Here is a 22231-nt window from a genome sequence, read left to right as displayed (position 1 = left end):
GTGTGTTGTCAAATTATTTAAGGTTTGTTCAGGAAACAACCAGACAAAGCATGTCATTGTACACACGAATGCTAAACATAAGCCTCTCCAAATAACCACATTATTATGGCATTAGTGCTACTTTATTTAAAGTAGCTGCAATATATATGGTAGGTGATAGTATCTAATTAATTGAGACACTGAAATTATGCATGTTTGTCTTGATTCGTGATGCAACACCCATTTCTTTTCTCACAACTTTCTGAAACGCAATTTATTGACGGTGGGCGTGAGAGGGACACAGAAGTTAGCATCGTTCTTGCCTTTCATATGCATTATTGATTCAATTCTACCACAATCACTACAACAACTGTTTTGCTCTCTTTATTTTTAATTGCTAGATTTCAAATATTTTTTTTTTATTTTAATTGTTGCGTAAACAAATTATAATTTATATATAACAAAATGAATTTTAAGTGTATAAAGTTGCATTGAAGATGCGGAAACATTTAAAATACTCACATTGAGTATGAAATTTTAGATATCTCAATCTCAATACGTGTTATGTTCTTTTTGTTGTTATTTCTGATGATACTTTTATATGAATAATTAATTATTTTATTTCCTGATTATATATAACTATTACACTATAATACTTCGTGATTAAAGCACTGTTTAACCTTTTCACATTCGATTAATCTTTTGAAATGATGGATAACTATAATTAGTTTTGCTTTATTTCTAATCTGTCATAATTATTATGAGTTGTAAGTGTTGTTCCGGCCAAACAGTATGTTCACATATTAATCTAATTTATTAGGTTTGAGAATTATTTTATTTTTTCTAAATAAATATATCATAGCGAATTTAATAAAGTTGGAGTGTATGATTAGAATATACGTGACTCCATGACTTTATTGATATATAATATGTTTTTTGGAATTTCAGATTTGAAAACATAAGCCATTTTATTTAAAAATATATTAAATTAATATAAATATTAAATTTTACTTTATTAAAATAAAATAACATGATAAAAAAATTGGCATATTATCACATCACCCAAGCAGATGGCAAATAAACCCGTTCCCGTGGGTATTGTCCGAATCCGTCCCCGTTTTGACGGGGAATCCCCACATTGACTGGGTATGGGTATGGGTATGGGGAATCCCCGACTTTTTCAGTTGGGTATGGGGATGGGTATGGGGATGTACATATACCCGCCATAATACCCGTCCCCGCCATATCTTCATTCTCGTTTAAATTATTAAAATATTCACAATTAATCAAGTAACCCATATATATATATATATATATATATATATATATATATATATATATATATATATATATATATATATATATATATATATATTCTATTTTTTATTTCTTTTAATTATTTCATTTGTTATTAAACTCATTCTCATCTCCAATATATTTTTTATCTTATCATAACCTTTATGTAATTATGTTAAAATAATGTATGTTAATAAAAAAAATTATGCCTTACATTTGAATATTTATATTATTTTTTAATATTTTTATTTATTATAAATTTTCCTTTCACATGAGAATGTTTATACTCTCAATTTAAGGTAATATAAAAAAAATTCTTTACTTATTATTATTATTATTAATTTTTGTTTAATTTGAAGAACTCTTTTGTTTCATTAAAGTAATTTTCGTTATTTTTCAACCATTAAATATATATGTTGATATTTGAAAAGTTTTCTTAGTTCTCTGAGATATTTTTCGTCTTATCATACCTTAGTTATACATTTGATTTCCTTTGTGTGATTTTTTTCGATAGTCTCTCAAATTATTTCTAAAACACACATTTGTTAGTTTTTTAATATTTTTATTTATTGTTTTTATTTTCATCATGTAGAATAATATATCATAATGTAATTGTTTCACTTTAAATTCTGTTTGAAGTGGTTAAAATTATATATATATATATATATATATATATATATATATATATATATATATATATATATATATATATATATATATATATATATATATATATATATATATATATAATGATATTTAGGAATAGTATATGATAACTCACTACAAGAAAAAATGAAATGGTGACTGATTTAGTCAGTAACCCATATCAGTCACTATTTTTCGTCATTGGTGGTAGTAGTTGATTTATTGTCTAAATTAGTGATTGATTCAATGATCGAATCGGTACTTGATTTAGTGACCAATTTAATTACTAATTTATTTGTAATTTAATGATAAATTTTTTGGTCACTAATGATATTTCTATTTATTTTTAACCACTTCAAACATAATTTAATAATTAGTTCTCTAAGGTTTTTTTCATTTTATCATACCTTAATTATACATTTGATTTCCTTTGTGCGATTTCTTTCGATAGTCTCTCAAATTATTTCTAAAACACACATTTGTTAGTTTTTTAATATTTTTATTTATTGTTTATTTTCATCATGTAAAATAAAATATTTCGATATATTCTATCTAATTATTTGTTATTTTATAACTCACTATTAATCATACTGTAATTTTTTTTACTTTAATTGTATAAATAACTTTTATTTACTACAATATAAAAATTTAATGTAATTTCTATGAATATTTTTTTGTCACTATGCAACATATATTGAAGTTCAAAAGATACAAAATCTATGTCAAAATTTTATTATTTGTTTTTTGTGTTATTTTGATCAAGTGATGTATTATAACTTTTTATTAGTGTATAAAAAAGAGATTCATTATAATTTAAAAAATTGAAGTAAACAAATATTTAAAATATATTTTAATTTGAATATTTCTTCTTTGTGTCATTTTGATCAAGTGATATATTATAACTTTTATTAGTGTATAAAAAAGAGATTCATTAGAATTTAAAAAATTGAAGTAAACAAACATTTAAAATATATTTTAATTTGAATATTTGTTTTCCTTTTATACTTTTTTGAAATATTTTTTAATTTTATCAACTAAGTTCATTAATGTTGTAGTTTGCAAATTTAATAAATGTTTTGGTTCACATGAAATTTTATTTGGTATTCTAATATAAAATATAAACAATTATAATTTATTTTAATGTATTTGGCATCGAAGAAAATCCTCCTAATATTGAATATTTCATAATATTATGTTTTTTTTACCGTAATTTTTTTTCTTTTATAAAAATTAATATTGAAGTAGTTAGAACATGGGTACGGGTATGGGTACGAGATTATACCCGTTACCCGGTGGGGATGGGAAAAAAGTTTGATACCCGTTGGGTTTGGGTATGTGGATGAATTTTTTATGCGGGGATGAGTATGGGATAGTGAAACCCGTCCCCGCCCCGCTCCGTTGCCATCCCTACCAAGCAGTAAATTATAACTATTTTGGTCCACGATTACAAGAAAAGAAAGCCTTAAACAACAGCAAAGACGTACGCATTTATATTGGGCTGGATCCACTAAGGGCCCAGTTTCTCCATAGAATTAAGAATTGAATTACCGAAAAACATATTGTTTATACTTCTGTGTTATTTTTGTGTACAGTACCAACATAAGCATAAAAGAGAAATTGATGGTTAAAAGTTCCCGCCAGGCATGATTTGAAACTGGGAAGCATCGATGGGATGGGAGTTCAATAAAATTGATGAGTGAAGGGATGAAGTGAAGCAAAAGTAGAAGCAGAGCAGAAACAGAACAGAAGCATGAGCACCAATTCCAAAGCAGTTAAGGGCACGGGTTTTCCTCTTCCTCGCTGCCCCTCCTCAAATTCAAATGCATCATCTTCTTCACTTGATCTCTGGTCACAAATCATCGCCGCTGAACCCCCCCAACCCCAACGAATCGACGTCGTTTACCGGAGAAGACACCCTCGCAACCCCCACAACCAAACCAACTCGTACCTCTCCCTCTTCTTCACTCCTTCAGTATGCTCTTTTTTCATTTTCATTTTAAAAATTTTTCCCCTTTTCGGTTCATTTTTTCAGAAACCCTTCCGATCCTCCCCTGCCGCGTCCTACTCGGCCGAGTTTGGATCCTAACAAGCGAGTCAGTTGGAATCGTTCGCTTTCCACCAGGTCTGTGTTCTCTTCGATTAGTTGCTCTCCAATCATCGATCGCTGTTTCGTCTGATTTTCTACTAATCGTTTTTGACAGAGGGAGGACTAGTATTGCTGTTGGTGCTTGTATGGTTTACCAGCCTCAGTTGAAGAAGGACAAAAGGAAAGGAAAGCCTGCACTTCCCAAAGTATGTCTTTGTCATCACACTATGTTACTCCGTGTCTTGTGTTCTGCACATTCGGGAAATGCAAAATTGTTGTAATGTTTAACTCTGGCAATATAAGATATCAAAATCAATAGCTGGGAGTTGGGTTTGAATTTCTATTGGGAGAGTTGTCCACGTTTAATGTAATGGAATACCTAGAACATGATTACCTTTGAAGGAGAATAATATCTGTGAGGTTTTAGGATATTTTAATTGTTTGTTTGTAATCTGTGTGTTTGGTGTGTATAGGGGAAGCTTGTGCAACCTCCGAACGTTGAGAAGGAGAAGTTATACTTTGAAGAGGTTGATGCTTTTGAGTTGTTGGAGGAAAGCCCCTCACCCAAGAAAAGCACATGGATCACTGGTGATATAACACAAGAGGGACCATTGCCAACTATATGCTCCAGATTAGAAAAATGGTTACACTCCAGAAGGTTGAACTCCTCCTACGGTCCCTCGACCACACTGTCCAAAATACTAGATGCTTCATCCACGCGTTTGGAAGGTATTCAAGATATTGATTTTAGCACTCCTGAATTGAGAATACTGGAAACAAATGAGAAAAACAGATCACTACTGCAAACCATTAAAACTGGAGATAGCATTAAAACTGGAGATAGGAAAACTTCTGTTGGAAATGACATTCATCAGCAACAAACAAATGAAAAGATGCTGTTTGCTCATAGTGGTGAAGGATGTGAAGATATTAATGCTGCCGTTACGAAACTTTCTCTGGCATCAACGTCATCTTCGATTGACAATGACCACATTAGTCCATTTTCCGCTTTATTAGCAACCTGTGGACAGTCTGCGCCTTCACTGTTACAAGATATCTTTTCTAGGTATTTGATTGTTTCTTATTTTCTTGTGACATGCTATTTTTGTTTATGTTTGATTGACAAAGGTCGGGATAAGTGTGTGCTCTTGAATTTTCAAAGCAACTTAATTTCTACTTGCATCCAAATATCAATTTGTTGTTTGTAGCGCACTGTTTCTGCTTCTCATGCCACCTACTTATTTGATTACTTTTTTGTAAAGCCTTTGTTTTTGGCTTTTGGTATTGGTATTGTTATTTTTAGCTGCGTGCCAATTTTGTCTGCACTTAGTATTGGATTGTGATGTTAAGACGTTAATCTGATGTTAACTGGTTAGCTGTTAAACCGGAAATAGATGACGTTTTTTTCTTCAAGATCACAGGGAACTTGCGTTATAAATCTGAATTTGTATATTTTCTCCTGATAGTAAATTGCTTGGGCTGGGGATGATCTAAGGTTCATGGTGCGAGGTCGAAAACTAAGGGGGCATTTATCTGCGCTTTTATTTTTATTTTCTGTTTTCACTTTATAATTACAAGAATGTCTCATTGTTTTCGATTTTGTTTCCTATTTTTAAAGATTGTTTATAGGAAATAGATAAAACAAATAAGTTGTTACAGTTATTTAAGAACAATGTGATATTTTTATAACAAAAAAATGAATTAGGATTTAGGGTTTAGGAGATCAAAATGCAAGAAAATGCATTTTAATATTTTTGGGGCATATTGGCCCTCTGCATACAAACCCATGGAAGTCAAGTAAGCTTGCATCGAGTCTATACAAGACTACTTCTGTAGTTTTAATTAAACAATGCCTTTGCTATAGTACAGCCATGACCTTTTGACCAGCATTCGAAGGGGTTTTTGAATTATGGTTCAGTGTCCTCATGTCATGTTCACAGAAATGTATTTTTCTTTTTTCCAGTGTCTCAAAAACTATTGTGAAAGTTGGTGAAGGAACGTTTGGAGAAGCCTTCAAGGTTAATAACTATGTCTGTAAAATTGTTCCATTTGACGGGGACTTCAGAGTGAATGGGGAAATACAAAAGGTAACAGTCGCTTATAATTGTATGATATATATTTAGATACTATTATTTTTGTTCCAAATAGTTATTTTTCAAATGTAAGTGTAACTAAGTTTTCCCTGCTACGATCTGAATATTTGATGAACATGTTGATAATTACCTCCTTAAATTTGTTGGCTCTATGTACTACACAGAGATCTGAAGAATTACTAGAGGAGGTGCTTCTCTGCAAAACTCTCAATTTATTGAGAGGAAAAGAAGGAGCTTCTGATAATTTATGCAGCGCATTTATCGATTGCATAGAGTAAGTATATGACTCATAGTTTTAAGGTGCTGGCAAAAAACTTTTGCCCAGAGAAGAAAATCTTTATTGCCTATTCTTCCACCAGGTTTAAGGTTTTAAGTTGCGGTTGAGGTTTCTTTTCGTAAGTTGATATTGTGGGAAATTACATACATATAGTGGTGGATAGCCTAAAAGTCTTGACATGCAGCTTAAATTGTGGTTGCATAATCTTTTCAAAACCTCAGTTCTTGCAATATTTTGAGTTTACCTCAGGTTTTGTACTTCTTACCATTCTGGCATGGTAGAAAGTAGAAAGACTAATTATTAGTAGGGTCATTGCCATCAACACTAGATTGAAATGGCTCTTTTCGAATTCAAATTTGTACACATTTTGCAGCTAAGTACTAGAATCTCATCTATGTATGGCCCTATCTTCTGTGATAGATTTAGAGTATGTCAGGGACCTTATGACGAGGAACTAATTCGAGCATGGGAAGATTGGGATCTAAAGCATGGTTCAGAGAATGATCATCCAAAAGAGTTCCCAGATAAACAGGTCTCCTCTTTAACTTTATCAGTGATCATTGATGAACGTACGTGTATTTCTTATTTCTAATTTGAGTAAAATATCACAACCATACTTCCAATGATATATTACTGAGGACATAAAATGGTGATGAACTTATGAAGCGACTATCATCTTTCGTGAATCAAACCCTGCTAATTTTGTTATACACTAATAAATTTTTTTAGTAAAAGCTCATATTGGCGAGAACATACAAGTGATGAACGAAGACACATTCTTTGGTTACTACTTAATACACTATATTTACTCATCAAATGAGCAATTCATACATCCACAAAATCAATCATGGCTATTTCTCCCCAACAAGTATTAGATACTAACATATAACTACATTTAGTGTTACGTGGTGTTTGTACAAGAACATGGTGGCAAGGATCTTGAAGGTTTTGCCCTCCTGAATTTTGACGAGGCAAGGGCATTACTGGCTCAGGTATGTTATACGTGTTATGATTTTACCCTCTGCGTGCTTGAAGCTTGAGGAAGTATTAATTTTTAGGTTAATTTCTGTCATAAAATGCAGGTTACGGCTGGTCTTGCTGTGGCTGAGTCTGCGTTTGAATTTGAACACAGAGATCTTCACTGGTGGGTCATCATGCAGTGGCATAAACTATGCAGTCATAATATTTTCACGATTTCTAATTTATGAATATTCAATTGCTCAGGGGAAATATACTTGTGGGCCGAAGTGATTCTGAAGCGTTGCAGTTCACTCTCGATGGCAGGAAGATGTTAGTCAAAACGTATGGTTTAATGATATCTATTATTGACTTCACTCTATCAAGAATAAACACAGGTGAGCACTTGAATCGTTGGTTTATTATAGATATCGGGTTTTACATTTGTCATTAGTTATAATTAGATGTCTTGTTCGCACAGGTGATAGAATACTGTATTTAGATCTTTCCTCTGATCCTGACCTATTTAAAGGACCGAAAGGGGATAAACAGGTAAGGACTGCTTATTTAGAGTGGTAAGTTCTGTTTGTTCCATCTGATTAAACTAATGATTTTAATTTAAATATCATACACAGTCAGAAACATATAGGAGGATGAAGGAGGTCACTGAAGATTGGTGGGAAGGAAGGTACGATTCTCATAACTTTTTTGATCTCCTGTGACAACTCTTTTTTGAAAATAGTTCAGACATGATTAATTATTAAATGAGTGTATCTTCTAACACGGATTCAAATTTTTCCGATCGTTAGATTATGGAAAATCCAGCCTCTAGTTTTAGACACAATTCTCTCGTTTGTCCCTTTTTATTGATTTATTAAAGGCCAATTTTCACCAAACTTGGATAATGAACAATGAGAACTTGAATACTTGATTACGAGTGTCATATGGTGTTCAATATTAGTTATAGTGACGTATGTGACCAGCCGAAGGGATTCAGATCCCTTGTTCCGCCACTCCCTTGTCTCTCTATTTAAGAAGCGATACGTCAAATTCTTATAAAAATAGCAATATTTTAGGGTACTCATTTTTGGAATGTCGTGTTTTTTCCGAGAGAAACAGGAAAAAGGATAGGCAAGGTGACAGATGATTTGATTCCTTGGTCAACTAGGCCCATACTAAATCAAAGGAGAAAGGAGAGCGAGTACATACTTCCCATATAGCAATCCCTGAGGGATGAGCTAAAACTGATCTAGTGGGTCCTTGCTTACATGAAACAAGGGTCTTAAAAAGAGTGATTATGTGTAAAATATCTCTTTCTTGTACTCAGGAAAAAGTTATTCAAAATTTCAAACGCGATTCATATCCCTCTTATGTCTTTCTTTTAGCCCGTAAATCCGCTCCTTTGACATTTAGGGTATACAAAACCAATAAAAATACTTATTCTATTGAGATTGACCATGCCAATCATAGAATTTTCATTCCAATTGTTTAAAGACTACAGCTTTAGAGATATTACTTTGATAATGTACGCTTTAAACCTCAATTTTCTTCTCCTAATTTCTACCATTTGAAGTTCAAAAATTAAAGAAAAGGTTTATATGCTGTCCTTGTTTTTCTTTTTTATTGGAATGAACAAATTCTGAAACTGAAATAATTCACTCAGAACTCCCTTTAAATGATCTTGCAGTATTTATTTCAAGAATCTTCTTAATAACTTCTCCCAGTGTTGTTACTGATCTTCTTGTAGCCCGTAAATCCCCTCCCTGTGGCATTGTTCGTGCAAGGAAAATTTGATTTGATTGATTTTAAGTATGATTCCACATATCCACGCCAAATAGGATAATTTGATTTGTTGTAAGATTTGTCTGTGGGTACACACTTGACAATAGTCCTGGTATAGTGGTTCCAATATTCTGTTATTTTGTTTTCTCGACACTGAATTCTTGTTGCCTTTTCAAATTTACAGTTGTCCTAAAACAAACGTTTTATGGTTGATCTACTTGGTAGACATACTCCTCATGAAGAAATCATTTGTAAGTTTACTCTCTAGTTTTAGCAACCATGTAGCAATTTTGAATATTTATTGTATAAATGAATTCTTGTAGATTTTAAACTTTTAGTTTCGGATTCACTTTACAAATTGTGCTATGTATACTCTACTTTCATATCACTGCATTACTCGATTTCAGGATAGTTTCTGTTATAATTGTTAAGAAAGTCAATCTTTTTCTTCTCCCGATCTGAATGTGCTATTCGCACTTGGGTGTGCTACTTTGGTTACTCGGAGTTTGGCGGCACTTATTAAGTAGTCAAAAACTCTGGTCTTAAATGAATTGATCATTGTTGACTCTAAGTATAATGAACTACTATTATTGCAGGAACGTACCTCAAAGCACGAGAGAGATCTACGCTCCTTTAAGAAACGTCTTGACAAGTATGATTCGTCAAAGGAAGCAATTAGTGATCCCTTCTTCACTGATTTGTTCATTGAGTCTGACGCAATGGTTTAACAATCTATAGCTCCTTTTCCCTATCTAACATGTCATTTTGCAAAACTTTATCCACCTTTTTTGCATCATCGGAAGCAACTCACTCCATTGTTCAAAGTGATCCGTACAAGGTGAATTATGGTTTGCTAAGTTAACTGAGAATTTTCTTCTGTAAATATTTGGGAATGATACTTGTACTCTGGTATATAATTCTGAGTTAATTCACATTTTAAGTTTAATGTTTAGAATTGACAATATTTTTTGTCCCCAAAAATGTGTACAGTTTTCCCCAAGGGAGAGGATTTACCAAGCAAATGTTAGGATTACAAGATACAGACAGCAAAATTTAGACGACTGTAAACATGTCAGCAAATTTTAGGTTAATTAAGAAAAAAGAAAAAAAAATTCACAGCGTTACAAGGAATATAAATAAGTCTTCAGGTCAAATCATAACGAAAGTTAAGGACTCAATCTATCATATATATACCCAAAAAAAAAAAAGATAACATCACCATTTTTAAAGTGTGAAGGCTAAAATTAATATTGTCTAAATCATTTGGAGAATCTAAAACACATTTTTTATAGGTCCACTATGCGTAATTGCAGTTTCAATCCTAATTAGGTACGATGCATACTAATATAGCAATCCTTCAAATTAAGTTTTATGAAGCTCTCATCAAATGTTCATCTTCTTTGTTCACGCTTTTGACTCTTTAGTCATTCTGCGGTGAAGTTTTTTCTAAGGTTTTGTTGAGCAGTAAAGATTAATAACAGGGTTACTACATGCAATAAAAACATTCAATACGTTTTCGTTTAAAACTAAAGAAGTTGTTTAGGAAGATTCTGAATTACTCAAACTGTAGACGATCTTAGACTCATGAGCCTAATAAGAATTCATATGATCAGAGAACTGAAACAAACCCTTTGTGTCCAAACTCGTATAAGACATGTTCGGACTCACATCATGGTTGATATCCCGTAAAATCCGCAATTTCTGAATAGCGTACAAATTCAACAATACTTTTTGAATTGCATTAACCCCCGAATCTTTGCTCTTTGTTTCATGACTGGGGGATGGAGCTACTATCTATCAGAGTGAAAAAACAAAACCTACACCTCTGTTTATGAAACTAAATTTTTTCCCTGTTTTTTAAGGAAGACACAACAAACAACTTTATAAGCCCATAATCCTTGTAGACTGTTTGTCTTCTTGCCCCTCTTCTTCCTACTTTGTGGTTTTGAGGTTCAGAATGGAGCTTTTTGACACATTCTGTGCATCACCCCTAACACTCTTTCTAAGCTTTCGGCCAGAAACCTAGTCAGACACTTGCCTTGTTAAGTGATAGCAGGCAAAATAGATTATTCCACATGGCTTGTCCCCACTCATTTTACTTGCCAGAGATTGTATCTTAAGGCATTGCCTTTCTTAATACTCTGCCCAAACTACATACGGCTAACACACAACCAATAATCGAAGTTCAACCTTTCGGTCTTTTTTTGTTACAACTTTTTAGTCTACTCTGCCTTATTAGATTATTTTCATTTTCAACCATGGCTTTTGCTCCCAACAAAAAAATATCCATCACTTTTTTATGCCTTTATTAAGTGTGAATTTATTACTATTGGTAGTGGTTTTTGCTGAGATAGTATGGCTTGTCTTGTATAAATCTTTACCACCATCCACTCACCTTTATAGATCCTTAGTAGATACTCCAAACCAACGTCGTCACTGCACATGTTTTGATCCCCTATCACGGAGCAAATTTTCGGAAGTCGTAATATTTCTTATTTCATTTTTTCATCTTATTTTAAATAAATCAGAACCAGAAAATTATACCTTTTTATAAACTGATGTAATTAATTTTTAAAATTATACCTCTTATCTAAAATGACAGAATACTGAATAACCTTTTTAAAATAAGATAATTTATTTATTAATATTTGGCTTAATATTAAAGAGTAGAATATCAGCTACTTTATTCAACAACTACCGCTATGAACTTGCGCCAATCATCAACCACTAATTCATGACCCTCTCAACAATCCAGCGGCTCACCGTCGTTATTCACACATTAAATAAATAAAATAAAATTTTCTTAACTTTAAGCTAGGTGATGCCTGTGCATGACATAGAAACAGAACACGTGTCTCATTCCAAGTATTTGTGCCAGCATTTTTCACTTTACGTCGATCTAATAAACATCATTAATCATTAATTATATACAAACAACATTTACCTTATTTTATAAGTAATTAAAAATAGATGAAAGATTTTTCTACATTTATTAATATTTAACTAACCATTTCATCAGATTATTAAAAATATGTAATAAGAATATAAAAATATTATCAATAAGCGATTAACAATATCCAAGGATAATTAATATTGCTCTATAAATTTAAAATCGTGCTTAATTTGGTGGAATACTAATTATTTTAATTTACAACAACTCACACGATATCCAATCAAACAAAATACTTTCCTTGACTTTTAACTATCACCGAAACAAAAATAGAGACTATATTTAAAGAATTATCAGATTTTGAAGTAGACACTGTATAGAAGATTCTGATGCAAAATGCTCGATATTTATAAATCTTCATCAATAGAGTAGAGACAGTTTATAAACATAAAAAATCCATCGATTCTAACATAATAATCTATAAAAACATTTAATTTTGTTAAATTAAAAAGAGCGTGTGGTTGCACTGTGAGAAGATCCAGAAGTGGAAGAAGCTGTTGCTGATATTGCTTGCACACAGAAAAGGCTTTGGCAAAGAAAAAGAAGCAGCAACTTATGAAAAAGCATGTTTCTGGTCAGACCCAAACACTTCCCAACCCATCCTTAGTGACAAAGTAACATATTTTCATTATTTTTCTAAATCATTATTAGAACTTGGTCGTTTTCTTTTGTTCCAACTTTTCCCCAACCTTTTTGGTTTGGTTTTTGTATCTTCAACACCTTTCCCGGTCTCATCTCTGGTTCTTTCCCATGTCTTTTTGTTTTTAAAAGCAATCACTCCTTCCAATATTCCAACACACGCTCATTCTACATTGCTTCACCACTCTCTCTTTCACCATGGCCAAGGAATCCTCTCTATGCCTCTTCTTCCTCTCTTTTCTCATTCTCCTTTCTTCCGGTGAGTAACCCTTCTGTTCTTCTTCTCAATAGATAACACTTTCTTTGCTCTTTGTTTCCGAATCTGAATCACTAACTGGGCTCCATCATTTCTCCTTTGCAGGGACTGCATCTTCACCCTCTCTTGGTACCTCATTCCTCCCCGAAAGCAAGATCTTCAAATCTGAGATTCGGTTTTCTGTTACTAAAATGATTGCTGCGTTGTATGCAGAAGTACAGAATACCAAAGGTTTAGGTTTTGTACTGGAAGATCTCAAAAGAGAAGAGGGAGAAGGGATAATCCCTTTGATCCTAAGAGAAAAGCCAAGCAAAGTCCACATCAGAAGAATTCTTCAAGTCACAAACAACTCACCTACCACAGTTTCCCCCACAAATCCAACCCCACCTGCACCAGTAATCTCACCTCCAGATACACCAACCATCATCACAGTTCCTTCCACCAATCCTGTGACAGTTTCCCCCACTAATCCAGGGGCAACACCTGTGACAGTTCCTTCTACCACACCAGCTACTCCCTCAGCACCCACAAACCCAGCCAATCCAGGGGCTCAATCAGTCACCAACCCTGCGACCTCATATCCACCACCATCAGGAAATGGTCCTGTCACAAATGCCCTTCCTCCTCCTCCAAACACAAACGCTCAAGCCACGCCTGGGGGGCAGAGTTGGTGTGTGGCAAAGACTGGAGTTTCAGAAGCTACTCTTCAATCAGCATTGGACTATGCTTGTGGAATGCAAAGTGTAGATTGTTCTCAGATACAGCAAGGTGGGAGTTGTTACAATCCAAATTCATTGCAAAACCATGCTTCTTTTGCCTTCAACAGCTACTACCAGAAGAATCCTGCGTCAACAAGCTGTGATTTTGGAGGCACTGCAACCATAGTTAGCACCAATCCAAGTAAGATCTTAGTAGTTTAACATCCTTTTCTTTCAGAGTTTGACTTATATACTGTTACTCTAAAGATTAAATGGATAATTTATCCCTTACTGTTGTTCTCATTTTAAGATGTTAATAAGTTTTAGTCTCCTCACATGCATAAAAGGTTATTTCGTCTTATATTTGTATAAAAGCGAAGTTTTGGTTAATGAGAAAACAGTTTTTACTGTGTAAATACACGCCAAGAAAAACCACTACAAAACAAACTGTTCAAGGACTAAAACTCACAGTTTTCTGAGTTAAGTTCTAAATCTTAAAATGGAAACAACTTTAAGAAAGAAACGAATAATTTAACCCTGGCTAAAACATCAGTTGACAGATATTCAGAGAATTTACTTTATTATGGTCAAATCTTATCGGATGTTTGTGTAAAGATGTTATATACTAAAATTATCATTCTGTGTGTCTGTAAGAGTATTTATGGGAAGAAGTTATTCCTATAAATGAATTTCAGTAGTTTTTTTTTTGTTAGGATATATATCCCAGGTTAAAAGAAATGTATGTAAATTAAACTCTTTCATAGTTTGTAATTCACATAATTGAAGATAATTTCTGAAGGACTCTGTTAAATTGTGACCAGGTTCGGGTTCTTGCATTTACCCATCTTCTTCAGGGGCAGGCACATCCGGGTAAGTAAAATTTAATGGATTCCTTAGCTACAGCAAATTTTTTTTTTTACCACTAAGCCTACAAGATACTAATCATGGTCCTGTATAATGCCATCTTTTGCAGCTCTAATGGCTCACCTTCAGTTTTAGGATCCCAAAGCCCTCCTGATTTAAGTACCTCAAATTCAGCTGGTCTGAGGCCTTCTCTTAACTTTATGGTTCTGATCGTATTATCCTTAGTCGGCATAAGACTCACTATATGAGTTTTCCTCAATACACAGTGTTGAAGTTAGTTGTGTTGTAATATTACAATCAATGTACAGCTCAAACAGCAGTATGACAGTAGAATGAATAGAAGAAGAGAGACCACATGAGGATGACAGGTTCTGGTCTGGTTCAGGTACAAGAGTTGTGCGTAATTTAGTATGCATTGGTCAGAGTTTGTGTTGGAAATTCGTTTGCATATATGAGGGTTTGTTACTATTTTTCAAAATGATTCACATGAATATGTCTAGTTAGAATCCAGGTTATTGAACTCATGGGAACAATTTCACACTATGGAAGAGTCTATTCTGAGAGCTTGTGATGATGTAGAAGATTAATAAAGAGTGTTACGTTTCATGGCAATCATCTCTGTAAAGCAGAGCAGCAATTATGATATTGGTAGATTGTGAAGGTTTTTTTGGGAAACCACTCTAAAGGGCACTATAGATTATCATAGTGGAGTACTCATGATTATATGTGGTAGAGCATGCATGCTTTACTGGTTTTGAATCATCATAAGCAATATTTGTCCACATTCAAAAGCTCTTGTTCTTAAATGAGTTACTATTTGATTTTTTTTTTAATATAGAATGAGTTACTGTTTGTTTAGGTAATGGTTGTGCATTATCGTTGCAGTATATGGATTTTTCTAGTGTTAATCTATTAGAGTTATAAAATCAATTTTTAATTAAATAATTCCGAACTGATGAACTAAAAGAGACCGAACAAATGAGTCAAAGATAGGTTTAAAGTAGCTTGATGATTTTTTTTTCTAGAAAATATATTTAGTCTTTTTCTTAAAGGTAAACGTGTGAAGTATTTGACATCTTCATTTTAAGAAGCTTTTTACTTATAAATAAAATATATTGTGTAATTTGGAATAATGATTTGTGTGAGAAAGGTATTCACATTCGTAAATTTGAAATTGAGAGAACGAGGAGAATAGCTAAATTGATTTGAGGGTAATACATTTATATTCTCGACTAGGACATAATATTTCTTTACGTTCAGGTGCATTTTTTTTTTCTTATGAGCTTGAGCCTTAAGCTACTTGTGTGAGATTTCGTAACATTGTTCATGTTAACAAACCGCGGGTACGTTTGTGACGAGGTCCATGATGGTGGTGAAGATGGAGGTTCCAAGAAAGAATAAAACCGATTTCAAAAAGAAGGAACTGGTTTCATTCATGCTGGAATTAATTCCATGATTATCAAAGAAAATTGAAATCGATTACAACATATTTGGAATTGGACATGATTCGCGTCGAACCAAATTCACTTTATTGATTGTGTTGCTTCTGTTGCACGACATCCATTATCGACTTGAGGAACTAATGTGTTGTGTTATGTTCTTCAACTTTGACCCCTTTAAGGTATTAGGTCATTCGTGTTCTAACAAGGAGGTTGTTGGTGGAGTGATAGATTCATTCAAAATATTTTAGTCTTTATCTAAATAATGTTACGAGATTGAGGTAGATGGTGATGATTCTTTTTATCCTCACAATGCACAAAGTTGTGATTATAGTAATGCTCATGGCCAATCCAGCCACGCAGAATGAAATATAACAAGATGGATCGGTTTGGATTGAAAAAAAAAAATAATAATAAAAATATAACTTTTTATTTTTTGAAAAAGAAGTATATAAAATTTTAAGATGATATGATGAATATAATAAATTAAAAAAAATGTTAGGAAGATTTATTTAATAAATTAATTAAATTAACCTTTAATATAAAATAATTTTAATTAAATATCACATTTTATTCTTATTATTATTTTATAATTTTGTTACAATAATTATTATTTTATTTTTAATTTACTAATTATAAAAAATTAAAGTAATTAATTTCATTTAATTAATTTTTTGATATTTTTAGTTTACCTATTTATCTTATTATAACATAAAACATAATGATTAATAAAATGGTAAAATATTGTATGTGATTGGTTATTTTAATTATTTACTTTTATAAGATAAACTTATATTAATATAATAGTAAATCAATTTACTTCATTTATTTTATTTCAGTAATATGAGATCTTAAAAATTATAATAATTAAAAAGACAAATAAAGTTAAATAAATATGTTCAGTAAGATAAAATAATTTGTTCGCTATAATTTAAAATATTAATTTTCTTACAATGGTATTGGAACCTTATTATCTTCTATTGACATTTTAATTATTCTTTGTTAAATAATTAAGGTTGTTATTTAACAATTTAGGAGATAAAAATACTTGGTTTTAAAAATATTGTGCAAGTGAAAATCACTTAAAGATCGAAGAATATTTCATTAAAATCAGTTATCCATCAATTAAGTTATTTCAAGTACAAAAACAGTCAATTGAAATCATTAAAAATTGAAAAATATTTCAGCAAAATCGTTGTCAATATAATCTAATTATGAAAGTTAAGAATGTATAGAATTAAAAATTAAGAGTGTTGGAACATAGGAAACTAAAGACATGACATATGCTTATTTTGAAGGTTGAAAACATCCATTTTTGGTAATAAACGATATCTAAACTTATTTATTTTTGTTTTTTTATCTTGCCAATTTTGTAATAATTTTATCAAATTATGATAAAATATTTTTTCGTGTATATTAAAAAGTGGTATTAGAATTTTAAGTTTATTATAATTTGTATGTTTTTAAATCTTTTGGAACGAAGATGGAAACTTGGTGGTGGTAGGTCACGCAAAGCACAAAATAAATGGAATCCCATTTCTGAAGTAAGAAAGGGGGCATGAAAAGGAATGAGATGAAAGACTCCACCAACATAGTCTCATAATTATAATCGTTAGCATTGGGGTGGAATAAAACCTTACTTGCTACAACCATCAAAACTATGTCCATGCCACGTCCTTAAACTTTTTTCTCCCAACCCACCGCACACACCTGGCCTCCAACTCACGCACACCCCAATCACAAAAACCGGGTTGCCCCGACCCAGAAGACCAATTTGATCCACGCACTGTCCAAAAGGGGTAAATCAGTCAATTCACATCACTCTTTTCTTTCGCTTTCTCTCACCAACCATAAATCCCCAGAATCCTACCCTCACCCCACCATCTTCTTCATCTAACACCGTTTCTCACGTCGCTCGCCGTTTCGTGCCACACAAAAGGAAAGGCCGAAGACGCCGTCAACTTACTAACACTGTCAGTCAGAGTGTAAATCTAGAATCGGAAGAGATTAGGGTCTTGAAGAAATCGGCGTCATGGGCGGAGATGGAGCGACGGCCAACGCGGAGGCGCAGTACGCCTCTGCCAAGATATCAGTGTGGTGGGATATCGAAAACTGCCATGTGCCCAAGGGTTCGGATCCGCACGCGATCGCGCAGAACATCAGCTCCGCGTTGGTTCGCATGAATTACCGCGGCCCTGTCTCCATCTCCGCCTACGGAGACACCGCCACGCGCATCCCACCCTCTGTACAACACGCCCTCTCCAGCACCGGAATTTCCCTCCACCACGTCCCTGCCGGTCGGTAACGATCTTATCTCTTCAAATCCCGCCTTTACCTACACCTATGTTCAGTTATTTATGATTAGAAGCTAAGTGCATTAAAGATTTCAGATTTAAAATCTTATTTATTAATCGCAAATAATATATATATTTATTTATTTATTTAACTGACAAGAACACTTTCCTACTATCTAGCAACAACTTAGTTAGAAATTAAGCAACAGACTCAGTAGAATTAAACTGATTTATTCAAAACTAACAAACTCAAACCCCAGACTTTAGTTACATGATGTGAGAACAAGTATAATACTGCAAAAGGATCTCAGTAATCCACGCACAAAATCTCAGCAACATGTCCTTCTTTTACTTGCGCAGCCCATGGTTACGAGTTTACATGTTAGTTCTGAGTTCCGAGTATACTAGGGTTTGCGCAACGCACCTTGTTAGTTCTGAGCTCCTCGGAAACATCGAGAAGTTATTATTGTATCTTGGAAACATGGGAGAAGAATTCGTTGTATCTCGGTAACGTTCTAGAAGTTCCTGTTAGCTTAAGCAACATAACGTGTTCTTAAGGGAAGTGTTCAGCCAGTATTTATAACATGTAGTAACAGCTAGAAACGTATTAAAACATATTAAATATATAACACATTTTGATGCTTGATGTTAGTTATACACTAGTGAAAACACGTAATGTATAGTAACTTGGATGTTCTTTCTCCTCACTGTGATGCATGGACTTTTCTGTTGTGATGCATGGTGTTTTCTGTGTTTTTTGTATGAAGTCTATTGTGAATTTTATTTGAAAATGTGAATCTCAAACATCTATTTTTTTTTTTTTTGGAAATTAACTCCGTAATATTTGATAATAGGTGTGAAAGACGCAAGTGACAAGAAGATTCTTGTTGACATGCTATTCTGGGCAGTGGATAATCCCGCACCCGCCAATTATTTGTTAATTTCGGGTGACCGAGACTTCTCAAATGCTCTCCATCAACTCCGGTTGAGGAAATATAATATTCTTCTTGCGCAACCTCAGAAGGCGTCAGCACCCTTGGTCGCTGCTGCTAAGAATGTATGGCTTTGGACTAGCCTATTAGCGGGAGGACCTCCTCTGTCTAATGGTGAATCACAACAACTCGGTAATGGTAGCCTTAGCCATGTCTCATCTTCTGACTCCTTACAAATCCCAGTTACAAGTACTTCTCAGATGCAGCAACAAGTGGAATCCCATTCAGAAGTTCATGCAGGAAATTCAAAATTTCCAAATGGAGGCAGGGGATTCGACGCTAGGTTTCAGGGTAAACCTAATTGGAGAAACCCGAGCCAATCAAATGCACCCAGAGCCATGAATCCACTGCCACCTGGACCTCATGATAATCGTAATCGTAATAATATAAACTCTTATCGACCTGGCAACTTTAATCCAAATGTCCCGCTGAGTGGATCTGCTACAAATTATGTTCATGGTAACAGTAATCTACAGGGCAATCATCAAGTTCCTTATTCCCAGCCATTAAGACCAAATAACTTCCCATTGCAGCCTCCTTTTGCACCTAGTAATTCATATACTCCAAATCCCCATACTTTTGCACCTCCAACAGTGCCACCTAGGACTGGTGGACCCAATTTCAATTCAGGGCCACATACCAATGTGCCAGATATTGGTAATCTAAACATTTCGGGATATCCTAATAGTGTTCATAACCCACCACCAACTATTCAACAACGGAATGGAGATTTGAAACAAAATCCTAACAGTAGTGCTCCACATCTTTTAAGATCAATTGATGAAAAAAATGGACATGTGGCACATAATAGTGGCACACAACAATTACGCCAAGGTTATCAACATGGTCCAGAATATCAACCAATGCCATTGGCAGCAATGGGTAATAATAATCCTCCTGGTAGTGGTATGTGGGGTTCTCCAGGATGTCCTAAGCCTTCTGAATATGTACAAGGCCTAATAGGGGTTGTTTTACTTGCCTTGAACTCACTAAAAAATGCAAAGATGATGCCAACTGAGGCAAATATAAGTGATTGCATCCGGTTTGGAGATCCCAAGCACCGTAACACTGATGTTAAGAAGGCTCTTGAAAGTGCTATTGAGCAGAATATGGTTGTGAAACAGAATTTAGGTGCTTTGCCATTGTATGTTGGTAAGAATGATAAACTTTGGAAGTGCATCAATCCTTTAGGTGGTAATCCTAAGCAGCACTCAAAAGAAACATGGGATCAAATTGAAAAGTTTTTAACAACTCCTGCTGGAAGATCAGCAGTAATGGCTACTGTGTGCAAGTAAGCATATTGTGAAGTTGATTATTATCTTTTCAAGCTTGTCTTAGTCATCTTATATGTCTTTGTTTTCATTTCTAGGTATGAAGCAGGTATTGTGATTAAGAATTTGTGCTTCAAAGATCTAGCTTTGGGTGATGTCCTTCAGATATTGAACATGTTAATTACCCATAAAAAATGGATTGCACATCCTCCGTCCGGTTGGCAACCACTTAGCATTGCTCTACCTGAGACAAGCCCTGATCCAGGGGTTGTAGCTGGAGTATAACCACATTTTGAATATGGTAATGGAAAGGCACCCAGACAAAACTCAATGAATATAGTACAAGCCAGAGCTCTAGGAATTTTGATGGTATAATCCTTTCTTTCCCGTCTGAATCAAAAAAGGTAGGTAGTAATGGTGAACTGTAATACAAAAAGCATCTTCAATAGTTGAAATATACCAAACACTTAAGTTTGGTCTGGTTGTTGAGGTTTCTACGATGGCCTGCTTTGCATCGCAATGGATCTATCTTGGAATTAGTGACTTCTTTTGTCATGAGCTTCTACGCAACTTTTACCTTCCTACAGATTTATTATATTTTGCCTAGAGTTTACCTTATTTGGCTGAACTCTTCGGATCCTTTTATTGATATATTTTAAGTAGTTTCCGGAATACTGACCAAGTAAGTATCTGTCTTGCACTTGTGCTGGATATTGATGGACCTTTGATCTAGTTAGGTAAACCATCCTCAATGCTGTTATCACTTGGAAAGTGATGTATCTACTCAATCAAATTCTTCAGGGTGAACTGTGGAATGCAAGTCCTGAAGCTGTTTTATTGCCTTATTGTCTTGTTCGTTGGTGGTTGCCTGTTTTGGAAATGCTGCAGGAAGTTAAACCACTGTACAGAGAACACTTAATTTGCACAAAAATTCACTCTTAATTCTGCATGAAGCTCTTGATTTGTTATCTCAACACAAATACTCAGTATGATTATGATCTGAGAATTTGACTATGAAAATCACGTTATGGAGTACTCAAAATGATTCAAAGATGGTGAAATCAAATGGTAGGGCTTCCTTCTGCATCTCTTGCTGATGGTGCCTACATAGTTGTGATATTTACTATACATCTGGAATTAGCTTCTGGATACCTGGCTCAGTGGGGGAATTAATCTGGTCTTGCCGCTTCCTATACCTTGTAATGTTATCGGAATTTAAATTTCCATTGTATGATATTGTTTAGCTTCCTATACCTTCAGCTTTGAGTTATATTTTGACTTGTGTTTGTTGGAGACTGGAGCATAGTACAATTTGTGGTTAATCTGATTATACTTTCTTAATCTTTGGAATAGTGTGATTGATGGCCACTGGTGTTGGCTCAGACCTCTTCAACATGTGTACATAAACTCAGATTTGGATTTGGTGCATCCACCAAGTAATGTACCTTTCTATTTTCTTTTATTGGTTCAGCTTCAACTAAATTGTAGAATTACATTCTTAGCTTTTAGATTTTATGTGTGGATCATTCTTAGGAATTTAACGGTTTCGTTAATTGCTCTATCAAAATGCCCTACATCCTCTCTAATTTAGAGATGCTCAACGTCTACTTGAATCCATTCAGAAGCTTGATTTGGCTTGGTTAATAAATCTTATAAATTAGAAGGGCATTCATGATTTTAAGATTTTTTTTAATTTAAATAAAGATTTGATTA

General features: G+C 33.7%; 3 protein-coding genes across 4 annotated transcripts; all 3 read left to right on the top strand.

Moving 5' to 3' along the window:
- The first annotated feature begins 3518 nt into the window (after positions 1-3518).
- HASPIN (Protein kinase superfamily protein) lies at positions 3519-10096 on the top strand. The gene is made up of 14 exons (XM_028063614.2): positions 3519-3864; positions 3953-4042; positions 4122-4212; positions 4480-5072; positions 5970-6093; positions 6264-6373; positions 6797-6908; positions 7276-7368; positions 7459-7520; positions 7601-7731; positions 7815-7885; positions 7969-8021; positions 9300-9366; positions 9712-10096. Exons 1-14 carry the CDS (start codon positions 3671-3673, stop codon positions 9841-9843), a joined length of 1923 nt encoding a protein of 640 aa, XP_027919415.2. The 5' UTR covers positions 3519-3670; the 3' UTR covers positions 9844-10096.
- Positions 10097-12528: 2432 nt separating this feature from the next.
- LOC114194324 (Carbohydrate-binding X8 domain superfamily protein) lies at positions 12529-15430 on the top strand. Its single transcript, XM_028084469.2, has 6 exons — positions 12529-12679; positions 12837-12963; positions 13066-13089; positions 13174-13860; positions 14480-14528; positions 14632-15430. The coding sequence occupies exons 2-6, from the start codon at positions 12903-12905 to the stop codon at positions 14768-14770; spliced, it is 960 nt and encodes a 319-aa protein (XP_027940270.2). The 5' UTR covers positions 12529-12679; positions 12837-12902; the 3' UTR covers positions 14771-15430.
- A 2306-nt stretch (positions 15431-17736) lies between these two features.
- On the top strand, positions 17737-21980 carry LOC114183554 (uncharacterized). Of its 2 annotated transcripts, none has more exons than XM_028070626.2 (3): positions 17737-18258; positions 19110-20538; positions 20617-21980. In XM_028070626.2, exons 1-3 carry the CDS (start codon positions 17994-17996, stop codon positions 20801-20803), a joined length of 1881 nt encoding a protein of 626 aa, XP_027926427.2. In that variant the 5' UTR covers positions 17737-17993; the 3' UTR covers positions 20804-21980. The 2 variants fall into 2 exon arrangements, with proteins under 2 accessions (XP_027926427.2, XP_085530790.1); XM_085674664.1 differs by having other exon boundaries at positions 18123-18262.
- Positions 21981-22231: the final 251 nt, after the last annotated feature.

The sequence above is a fragment of the Vigna unguiculata genome, chromosome 1, assembly GCF_037176805.1.
Source record: "Vigna unguiculata cultivar grain cowpea cultivar isolate G323 ecotype 2 chromosome 1, ASM3717680v1, whole genome shotgun sequence".
Lineage (NCBI taxonomy): Eukaryota > Viridiplantae > Streptophyta > Magnoliopsida > Fabales > Fabaceae > Vigna > Vigna unguiculata.
Note: the sequence above shows the minus strand (reverse complement) of the source record. Positions and strands in the feature narration are given on the sequence as shown.